We start from the raw sequence: 12,150 nt of genomic DNA, 5'->3' as shown, positions 1-12,150 counted from the left end.
ACCTCACAAGTTTTGCTTGAAAACAAAACCCCTGGGGGGAGTGGCCGTGCATCTTCTAGAGCAGGAGGGAGGAGGAGGGGGGGGCACGTGGTGCTGGGGTTAAATATATCTCGAAGTCACGGTCACGTGGCAGCCTCCAGGCGACGGCTCCCCCCGCGGTGATTCATGCGCGGCCAAAATCAATCGCGAAATAAACCGATTCATATCGTGACACACGCACCTGTGTCTCTCCACCGGTGCTGCTCTCTCCCTACACCTGTGTCTCTGTGTGTGTCTCTGTGTCTCTCTCTATCTCCTTGTCTCTGTGTCTCACTGTCTCTCTCTATGTCTCCCTCTGTGTCTGTCTTTGTGTCTCTCTCTGTGTCTCTCTCTGTGTCTTTCTGTCTCTCTCTGTGTCTCTGTGTCTCTCTGTCTCTCTCTGTGTCTCTCTCTGTGTCTCTCTGTCTCTCTCTGTGTCTCTGTGTCTCTCTGTCTCTCTCTGTGTTTCTCTCTGTCTCTCTCTGTGTCTCTGTGTCTCTCTCTGTCTCTCTCTGTGTCTCTATCTGTGTCTCTCTCTGTGTCTCTACTCCTGTTTCTCTCTCTGTGTCTCTGTGTCTCTCTCTGTGTCTCTATCTGTGTCTCTGTGTCTCTCTCTGTGTCTCTGTGTCTCTCTCTGTGTGTCTCTCTGTGTCCCTCTCTGTGTCTCTGTGTCTCTCTCTGTGTCTCTCTCTGCACCTGTGTCTCTACTTGCAACAGTTTGATTCCCGCTCACGACAAACATCATCAGCAGCGAGTGATATCCGATTCCGTCCTGGGCCTTCCCTAGGTCGACTCAGCCTCAAATGAGTACCCGGTGCGGCGCGTAAAAAAAAAATCGTCACTGGGGAGACAAAGGCGGCCGGGCGTGGTGCTGGCCACCCACCCGTTCTCGTGTCCTGTTATTCTTCATAGGTGCCACCCGCTCACAAAAACTTGCCCCAACAGTCTGCTGAGGCTTCAGGGGGGATCTTTGTCTTTAGTGTGCGTGCGTGCCTCGAGTGACAGCGTACCGCTCACAGCACTTGCCCCAGCAGGGCTACACGGTGGATGGGGGGGGAGGGGTGAACCTTTGCCTTTATCTTTGTACCTGCACGAGGTCCCATGAGAGGAGGGCCTCGGCGATGGTGGCCGTCACGGTGGGGCAGACGCCGCCGAACACCAACGAAGTGTTGGGCCCGAAGTTGATGGCGTCGAAGAACGCCTTGAGGCCCTTGGCGTTGTCGCACTGCGCGTGGTGGGGGCGGAGGGGACGGGGGGGGGAGGGGTGGGGGCAAGGGGAGGGGGGGAACAAGGAAGAAGAATCATGCACACGCACCGGAGCTCTGTGACGCTTCCCAATGACGCGTCAACCGCCCTCCGAGACGTTTGCTTGAGCTGGGGAACCGATCTGGACACGTTCATCAATACCGCTGGGCGTGGTGCGTCGCCTTAAAATAACATATCTATATAATTAAACAGGCAACGTTTTGAGTGATGGCCCTTCTTCATCTGATGTGCTCTGAAGAAGGGTCATTGCCCGAAACGTCAGCTGTTATTAGCATAGGTTTCATCCTTTCTGGCAATAAAACAGGTGGTTAAGATTATGAAACCTCCTTTACCAGTGGCAAAATATAGTAGTAGGTTTTTACCCTTTAAACTGGTACAAAACTGACACCTTTATTCAAGGCATCATGTTTGCAATAACCACAACACAAGCAGTTAAAATGCAAACAAAAAGAAACAACTTTGATAATGGCAATGATATTTTGCCACTGGTAAAGGAGGTCTCATAGTGTAAATGCTTACCCCGAGCTCTTAATACTCTGTTAGTGCACTGTTTTTGATTATCATTACCATTATCAGAGTTGTTTCTTTTTGTTTGCATTTTGACTGCTTGTGTTGTGGTTATTGCAAACATGATGCCTTGTATAAAGGTGTCATTTTGTACAAGTTTAAAGGGTAAAAACCTATCACTAGGTGGTTAAGATGTTCAAACACCGAACAGGAACCGTTTTGCAAGGTATCGTGTACTGCATTAACCACTCAAAACATGCACACACACATGCTCCTGATGATACACGCTTTGTCTTCGAAACTGATTGGCCTACACCAGAGACAGCGGCCTTCTTCGTGGCCTTGTCTCACCACCAGTGTCAGACCAGAGAACAGCGGCAAAAGGCGAACCAGTACAAGTACAATGCCACTATCAGATAATTTATATCTCGGGGTGAGTAGCTATATAATTGGATACCTTTTTTGCCAGTAGCAAACTAAGAATGGGTTTCACCTTTACCGGCAATAGAACTGGAGGTTGTTAAGATGTTTAAACACCAAATACTTCTTGGAAGGCATCAAGTTTGCACCAGTGACGTGCGGTGAGGTCAATGGCTGGGGAGGCACTGGCTCGTGTCAGAGCCAGATTCACACACTGAGGGGGGCGTGTCCTCAATGAGGGGGGCGTGTCCTCACGGAGGGGGCGTGGCTTCACTGAGGGGGCGTGTCTTCACTGAGGGGCGTGTCCTCACTGAGGGGGCGTGTCTTCACGGAGGGGGCGTGTCCTCATTGAGGGGGCGTGTCCTCACGGAGGGGGGCGTGGCCTCATTGAGGGGGGCGTGGTCTCGCGGAGGGGGCGTGGCCTCGCGTGTCTAACACGCCCCCCTCAGTGAGGCAGATGTGATAGCTGCCTCCCCTGGTGCTTTTTCATTGCAGTTTCGTGACGAGACCAGCGAGCCTAAATATCTTTATACACGCACATGAAATAAGTAACCTGGAGTATGGAAGGCGAGGACATGAAATGAAGGGGTCTACAAACATTACGTTGGTGACATACTGAGATAGTAACAGGCACGCACTTATTGCCCGCGCTCCACCCAGTTACTGAGGGGTTGCGTAATCAGAGGGGAGGCTGAGCTCGTCGCGGCCTCACCTCTCGTCTCTCCTTGTATTTGCAGCTGAGCTCCGCAAATTTGGCGATTTTGACTATAAAAATGATTGGAATCGTACAGAAATGACATTTATAACACAGAGCAGGGGAAAAATCTTAATATTCATTTCATTTGATTATTCTTTTTACTTTTCGTCACGGCTATTTTCATTGGAGTATGACAAGTGAGGCTCTGCCTCCCCTGCCTCCCCTGACCGCACGTCACTGGTTTGCACCAACCACAGCACCCTTCTCGAGGGCCTAGCTTCACCACCAGTCTTCTTGGTTCTTTCGGTAAAGTCACGTAGAAGGGAAATAATAAAATAATAAAAATAAAACATAATAAAATAATATAATAAGATTATATAATAATAAAATTAAGTAATAAAATAATAGAATATTTTATTATTCTTTTTATTATTTCCCTTCTACGTGACTTTACCGAAAGAACCAAGAAGATAAGTCCCTGCAGTCACGAAAGCTTTAAATGGAACTTTCACCAGCAGTGTTAGACGAGAGGACGCCCAAAAGGCGAACAGGCGTCACCTCTTCTACATTCCTCATGTTAAGGCCACCACAGACGCACACACAGACGCACACACAGACGCACACGCACGTGCCACGGAACGCGTGCAACTGTTTGGCTGCGTTTGTGCACCGCTACCAACGCAGTAGCAGCAGCAGCATCGCCAGATCGATTGGCATACTGTTCGAGACACGGTTTTGCTGGCTGGCCTCCTGCCTGGCTGGCTGGAGGAAGGGGAGGGGAAGGGGGGTGATGTGCGGGCTGATAGTGTAAAATGTAAGCTGGGATTGGGTGTGGGTGTTTTGCCACCTTTTTCACCTTGCAGAGTCCCACAAACCTGTTTATATAACGAGCGCAGCTGCTACGGGAACGCGTTCTGTCGTGTGGGGAGCTGACCCCCTCCCACACCCCCACATACCCCCCCACACACCCCTACACCCCCCCTACACCCCCCTACCCTTCCCCAAACCTCCGCCCCAATCCCACCCCCCTTTCTCCCTCCTCCTCTGCACGGCGACCGCGTAACGCCGGCGGCCTCCAAATTTCCAGACTGTCTGGGTCAACTCCGGACAGGTGGCAACCTTGAAGGATGGTGAGTGTGTGGACGGGTGGGTGAGTGGGTGAGTGAGCGGGTGAGCGGGTGGGTGGGTGAGTGGGTGAGTGAGCGGATGAGCGGGTGGGCTGGTGGGTGGGTGAGTGGGTGGGTGAATGGGTGAGTGAGCGGATGAGCGGGTGGGTGGGTGAGTGGGTGGGTGAGTGGGTGGGTGAATGGGTGAGTGAGCGGGTGAGCGGGTGGGTGGGCGGGCGGATGAGTGGGTGGGTGGGTGAGTGGGTGAGTGAGCGGGTGAGTGGGCGGGTGAGCGGGTGGGTGGGCGAGTGGATGGGTGAGCGGGTGGGTGGGTGAGCGAATGGGTGGGTGAGTGAGTGAGTGAGTGGGTGAGTGAGTGAGTGGGTGGGTGAGTGAGTGGGTGAGTGAGTGAGTGAGTGGGGTGAGTGAGTGGGGTGAGTGGGTGGGGTGAGTAGGTGAGTGATGGAGACCGTCCACACACGCTGTATATACGAGGGGGTGACCACGCCCCAAGGCCCGCACAAACGGGTTCAGGAACCCACTTGCTGAACTGCCCCCTCCCATCCTCAGCGAACCCCCGATTCCTTCATGTGGGGTCTCGCACGCACTAGCACACGTACAGCACACACACTGCACACACACTGCACGCACTTCGAACCCCACACACACACCGCACACACACCCTACACCCACACCGCACACACTCCACACACACACCCCACACGCACCCCACACGCACACACACACACCGCACACACACCCCACACCCACACCGCACACACTCCACACACACACCGCACACACACCGCACGCACCCCACACGCACCCCACACGCACCCCACACGCACCCCACACGCACCCCACACGCACCCCACACGCACCCCACACGCAACCCACACGCACCCACACGCAACCCACACGCAACCCACACGCACCCCACGCACCCACACGCACCCCACACGCACCCCACACGCACCCCACACGCACCCCACACGCACCCCACACACCCCCGCACGCACATCGCATGCACGCCGCACACACCCCACACGCACGCCGCACACACGCCACACACACCCCACACACACCCCACACGCACCCACACGCACACGCACACACACCGCACACACCCTACACATACACCACACACACACCGCACGAACCCCACACGCACACACACCGCACACACCCTACACATACACCACACGCACACCGCTCGCACACTGCACACACACCGCACACACACCGCACACACTCCACACACACTCCACACACACAACGCACACACACCGCACACACACCGCTCGCACCCCGCACACACCCCACACAAACAGCGCACGCACCCCACACGCACCCAACACACACACACCACACACACACCGCACACACGCCGCACACACGCCACACACACCCCACACACACACCCCACACACACACACCGCACGCACCCCGCACACACACACCGCACACACACCGCACACACACCGCACACACACCGCACACACACCGCACACACACCCCACACACACACACACCGCTCGCACCCTGCACACACACCGCACACACGCCACACACACCCCACACACACCCCACACACACACCACACGCACCCGCACACACACCCCTAACGCACCCTCACACAAACCGCACACACCCCACACACACCGCACGCACCTCGGGATCGCTCCATTCGGAACGCACCCCACACGCACCCCACACGCTCACCCACGCGCGCAAAGACAAAGATCCCCCGGATAGGCTGCTACAGACTATTGGGGCAAGTGTTGTTAGCGAGCCGCCACGGCGCACGAGCGGGTGGGTGGCCAGCACCACGTCCGGCCCCCTTTGTCTCCCCCGTGGCGATGTTTACACACCACACCAGGTACTCATTTGAGGCTAGGGGAGGCCCAGGGCCGGTGACGATTATCTGAATCAAACTCGGGTCGCCAGGTTCGTAGCGCAGCGCGCTAACCGCTACACTACCGCTCCTCCCCCACACACACCTCACACACACACACCCTCACACACACACCCTCACACACACCCTCACACACACGCTCACACATCCTCACACACACCCTCACACACACAAACACCCTCACACACACCCTCACACACGTACAAACACATCCCTGTGTCACAGTAATCCGGGACACCCTACCCACACACCCTACACCTCCCATGCATGCACATGCTGCACACCCCCCCCCCGACAGCCCCATGCACACCAACCCCTACACCCCCCCACACACCCCCACGTACACCCCCACGTACACCCCCACACCCCCCCACGTATACCCCGACACACCCACCACACCTCCCACGCACATCCCGCACACCCCCCCCCCCCCCCACGTACACTCCGCACACACCCCCCACACACCCCCCACGTACACCCCGCACACACAAACGGAGCCATGCACGCACGCGGTCTGCCCGGTTGTGTTTGGACACACGAGCCCATCCAGGTTACCGCGTGAACACCCCGACCGCGTGAACACCCCGACCGCGTGAACACACCACTCACAAACCCCCACACCGCACACCCCACCCGTACCCCCCACCCGCACACCCACAAAGACAAAAATCCCCCGTATAGCCTTAACAGAATGTAGGGGCAAGTGCTCTGTTAGCGAGCACCTACGAAGGCCGGTCTACTACTACGACTACAAAGACAAAGATAAAGATCCCCCGTATAGCCTTAACAGCCTGTAGGGGCAAGTGCTCTGTTAGCGAGCACCTACGAAGGCCGGTCTACTACTACGACTACAAAGACAAAGATAAAGATCCCCCGTATAGCCTTAACAGCCTGTAGGGGCAAGTGCTCTGTTAGCGAGCACCTACGAAAGCCGGTCTACTACTACGACTACTACACACACAGACACATGACCCACGCACACACCCCCCCCCCCCGCACACCCCCAGCCGCGCTACCCCAGGGCCACGCACCTCCGTGTCGTACCACTTGATGGCGAGGCGGCCGTGCTGAGTCAGCGAGGCTCCGCTCCCCTTGCTGTTAACCCGCGCCAGCGCCAGCTCCACCGCGGGCATGATGCCCCGGGCCGAGTCGGCGGGACCCGACTTCACGTCCATGGGGATGAGGCCCATGATGGCCAGCTCCCTGCCCTGGGCCCTTCTGCCGCTGCCGTGCAGCGTCCAAAGCAGTAGCAGCAGCAGCATCAGACGCAGCAGCTGTAGCATGGTGGTGGTGGTGGTGGTGGCGGTGATGGAGATGTCCCCGGGGGCTGGTTACGGATGCGTAGCGATTGAGCGATGTGCGTGGGTGATGTTGGTGTGTGTGTGTAGAGTGATAGTGTGTCGGTAGAGGTGGGTGATGTGATGGTGTGATGTGTGTGTGATGTGTGCCGGTGTGGGTGATGTTGATGGGTGTGTGTGTGTGATGTGTACCGGAGTGGGTGATGTTGATGGGTGTGTGTGTGTGGGTAGAGTGATAGTGTGTCGGTAGAGGTGGGTGATGTGATGGTTGTGTGTGTGTGATGTGTGTTGGTGTGGGTGGGTGACGGTGATGTGATGGGTGTGTGTGTGTGTGATGTGTCGGTGTGGGTGATGTTGATGGGTGTGTGTGGGTGTGGGTAGAGTGATAGTGTGATGTGTGTTGGTGTGGGTGATGTGATGGGTGTGTGTGTGTGTGTGATGTGTCGGTGTGGGTGATGTGATGGGTGTGTGTGTGTGGGTAGAGTGATAGTGTGATGTGTGTTGGTGTGGGTGGGTTATGTAATGGTGTGATGTGTGTGATGTGTGTGTGTGTGATGTGCGTCGGTGTGCGTGGGTGATGTGATGCCTGTGGATGTGGGTAGAATTATGGTGTGATTTATGCGTGTGTGGATGGGTGATATGATGGTGTTTGAAGGTGTGTGTGTGTGTAGGTGCGTAGAGTTGATGACGGTGTGTGTGTGGGTGATGTGATTATGCGTTCGTGTATGTGGGGGCTGCGTGAGGATGTGATGGTGTGTGAGACTTGTTAAATGTGTGTGTGTGGGCGATGTGGCTATGCGAGTAGAGTGATTGTGTGTAGGGATATGATGATGAGTCTGGACACGATGATGCAGATGCGATGTTTCTGTTTAGCGATGCGTGATGCTGTGATGCAGGCGATGATGCGATGTGAGGATGTCATGCAGGCGATGATGTGATGATGATGATGGTCACGGCGACGGGTAACCGAGCGCTCAGAGCACGCAATGCGAGTGCCGGTGATGTGGTGGCGAGGCGTGACATTGGAGTGGTGCGTGGATGGATGTGTAGGGTCGTGAGGATTCAAATGCCGAAAGGAATGGGGGTGCAATGGTGCGATGTGCGATGGTGTGATGTGCAATGGTGTGATGTGCGATGGTGTGATGTGCGCCGGGGTGATGCGAAGCGGTGATGTGACGATGTGAATGGACAAGGTGCCGTGAGAGGCTGTGGTGGATGTGAATGCAGCTCACAACTCCTCGCATTTCTCTCTCTCTCTCAGCTCTCCCCCGCGCTTTCTTTCCGCTCCACTGCCTCTCGTTTTCTCTCGCTCGCTCTCTCTCTCTCTGCGCCTCCGTGTGTGCGCGACTCTCTCTCTCTGAAAGCTCTCTCTCTCTCACTGTCACGCTGTCTCCCTGTGTCTCTTCCCCTGTCTCTCCCCGTCTGTGTCTCCACGTCTCTGCGTGTCTCTCTCTTCCTCTCTCTCTGCCCGTGTCTCTCAGCAGCGTCTCCCCGCTGTATCTGTCAGCGTCTCCCCGCTGTCTCCCCCAAGTGTCTCCCCGTCTCAATGTCTCTCCAGACGGTCACAGGTGCGCGCACCCAACGCCTTACGAACCACTCCGCGCCATCATCACCACCACCACCGCCATCATCACAATCATCGCTACCAACGCACTACCATCACCACCACCATCATCACGGTCGTCCTCAATTGAAGCGGATAAACCCGAACCTTGCGCCTCCACTGCGGAGCCAGAGGAGGGGGGTGGAGGAGGGAGGGAGGGAGTGGGAGGTGATGAGAGGGGAGGAGGAAGGAGAGGGGAGGGAGAAGGGGGAGGAGCGGGGAGGGAAAGGGGCAGTCGGGCGAGGGAGGGAGGGAGGTGATGAGAACGGGGGAGGGAGAGGGCAGTGAGGAAGAAGGGAGGAGGGAGAACGGAGGGGGATGGGAGGTGATGAAAGGGAGGGAGGGGAGGAGAGTGGGGGGTTGGAACCTGATGAGAGAAGGGAACAGAAGGAGACAGGGGAGTTGAATGAAGGGAGGTGAGGTGGGAGGGTGGGAGGGGGGAGGTGAGGTGGGAGGATGGGAGGGAGGGAGGATGGGAGGGAGGGAGGGTGGGAGTTGACAGGGAAGGAGGGATGGAGGGAGGGAGGCGGGAGGGAGATGTGAGTTGATGGATGGTGAAGGGTTCGGGAGATGGGAATGGGGGTGATGGAAGGGGAGGTGATGGGAGAGAGGGATGGGAGAGATGGCGGGAGTTGGTGTAGTGTGATGGAGAGAGGATGGGGGGTTGAGGGCTGATGGTAGGAGTAGGGAGGGGGAAGTGGTGGGAGGAGGAGGGAGGGGAGGGGGCTGGAGGGGGGTGCCTCCCGTGCCCGCCTGTGTGTGGGATGGTGCTGGGGCGATGGCGACACGGGGGAGTCGTCTGTGGTTTAAAAAGATCAAGGCGTGTTCTCAATGCAGTACAGTATACACATGCAGTATACACATGCAGTATACACATGCAGTATACACATGCAGTATGCACATGCAGTATACACATGCAGTATACACATGTAGTATACATATGCAGTATACACATGCAGTATGCACATGCAGTATACACATGCAGTATACACATGCAGTATACACATGCAGTATACACATGCAGTATACACGTGCAGTATGCACGTGCAGTATGCACGTGCAGTATGCACGTGCAGTATACACATGTAGTATACACATGCAGTATACACATGCAGTATGCACATGCAGTATACACATGTAGTATACACATGCAGTATACACATGCAGTATACACATGCAGTATACACATGCAGTATACACATGCAGTATACACATGTAGTATACACATGCAGTATACACATGCAGTATACACATACAGTATACACATGTAGTATGCACATGCAGTATACACATGCAGTATACAAACACGTGCATACACGCGTACACGTGTGTATAAATACACACACAACAATCGTCGCTCGCCACCAACTGGCGGTGACGTCACCACGGTGCTTGTGCCAGGCTAGGTGCACCTCGAAGCCGTCGCGTGAAGCGCCACCAGCTGAGTTCTCCGCTGTTGTTTTATCCGCCCGTCGCTGCGTTCGCTTGTTGTGAGCGTCGCTCTTCTGCTGCCCTCCGCTGGCTGTTGGGATGCGACCGCCTTTCAACAAAGACAAAGATCCCCCGTATAGCCTTAACAGACTGTAGGGGCAAGTGCTGTTAGCGAGCACCAATGAAGGCTGGAACGGTACACGAGGGGGTGGGTGGCCAGCACTACGCCCGACCGCCTTTGTTTCCCCAGTGGCGATGTTTACACACCGCACCAGGTACTCATTTAAGGCTGAGTCGACCTAGGGGAGGCCCATGACCGGTTCAGATAATCGTCACAGGTGTTAGCCGTGAGCGAGAATCGAACCCGGGTCGCCAGGTTCATAGCGCAGCGCGCTAACCGCTACACTACCGCTCCCCGACCGCCTTTCGAACACACACACACGCACGCGTACACACACACACGCGCACACGCGCACACGCACACACACACGCGCACACACACACGCACACACACACACGCACACACGCGCACACGCACACACACACACACGCACGCGTACACACACACACGCGCACACGCACACACGCGCACACGCACACACGCACACACGCACACACACACGCGCACACACACACGCACACACGCGCACACGCACACACGCACACACACACGCGCACACACACACGCACACACGCGCAAACGCACACACGCACACACACACACGCACGCGTACACACACACGCGCACACACACACACGGTGTACAAACCTACAAAGGGGCCGTCCATAAATGACATCACGCGATTTTGGACTATTTTTGCCTCCCCCCCCCTCGTCACACGGCGTCACAAAAAGTCAGACCCCCCCTCAAATATGACGTCTCAAAGCTCTGCCCCCCCCCCCCCCAAATATAAACATGCTTCAAATTGCTTTAAACTATTTTCATTGTAGAGCGTATTTAATGTGCCGCTGCGCTCTGATGTTGTAGGAGAAAACATTTATTTAAAAAGTCTTTAATTAAGAACGTGTTGTCTATATTTATTTAAAGTTGCGCATTTTGATGTGACGTCACATTTCTCACCCCCCTCCCCCCTCTCGTCACACATCGTCACAAATGTCTGACTCCCCCCCTACAGGTGCGTGACGTCATTTATGGACGGCCCCAAAGGCGAGCTAAAGAATACCAGTTTATACCCGGTGGTGTTTAGCAAGCATCTATTAAGACCGGCACTGCACGCGAGGGGGGTGGGTGACCAACCAGTACCACGCCCGGCCGCTTTTGTCTCTCCAGTGGCGATGTTAACACCCCTCCACCAGGTACTCATTTGAGGCTGAGTCAACCTAGGGGGGAGGCCCAGGACCGATTCAGATAATCGTCACTGGTGTTGGCACGTGAGCAGGAATCGAACCCGGGTCGCCAGGTTCATAGCGCAGCGCGCTAACCGCTCCACCACCGCTCCCTCCGCACACACACACTCACACATCTACACACAACAGCTACCTGTACATACGCACACCAGTACACACAGACTCGTGCAGCATGAACAAGGGCGGTTAGCGAGCACCTATTAAAACTGGGACGCAATTGTCAACCCACGGAGATGATTGATGATTTGAACTCTCTCCCTGAACTCACCCACTCTCCTACTTCTCACCCTCACCTCTCCCCCTTCTCTCTCCCCCCTCACTCCCTTACCTCACCCTCCCTCCTCTCTCCCCCCTCTCCCCACTCACCTTGTTCCCTCAACCCCCCTCTCCCACTCACCTTTCTGTCACCTTTCTCCCTCACACCCCCCTCTCTACACCCTCTACTCTCCCTCACACTCCCCCTCTCCCCCTCTCTCACTCATCTCTCCCTCCTCGTCGTCACACTCCCCCTCTCTCCCTCA

The 12,150-nt window shown here is 55.8% G+C and overlaps 1 protein-coding gene across 1 annotated transcript in view; it reads right to left on the bottom strand.

Annotated features, from left to right (window-relative positions):
• LOC133358274 (tensin-2-like) overlaps window positions 1-8,976 on the bottom strand; it is a 93,388-nt gene extending 84,412 nt beyond the window's left edge. Inside the window, exons 1-2 of the mRNA XM_061576510.1 lie at window positions 6,961-8,976; window positions 1,106-1,243 (exon numbers count right to left, since the gene is read on the bottom strand). Of these exons, the coding sequence (XP_061432494.1) occupies window positions 1,106-1,243; window positions 6,961-7,212 (390 nt within the window). The 5' untranslated portion in view covers window positions 7,213-8,976. The remainder of the gene's footprint in view (window positions 1-1,105; window positions 1,244-6,960) is intronic.
• Window positions 8,977-12,150: the final 3,174 nt, after the last annotated feature.

The sequence above is a fragment of the Lethenteron reissneri genome, chromosome 61 (genome assembly GCF_015708825.2).
Source record: "Lethenteron reissneri isolate LAM-NWPU_2019-01 chromosome 61, ASM1570882v1, whole genome shotgun sequence".
Classification (NCBI taxonomy): domain Eukaryota; kingdom Metazoa; phylum Chordata; class Hyperoartia; order Petromyzontiformes; family Petromyzontidae; genus Lethenteron; species Lethenteron reissneri.
This window is presented reverse-complemented; position numbering and strand designations above follow the sequence as displayed.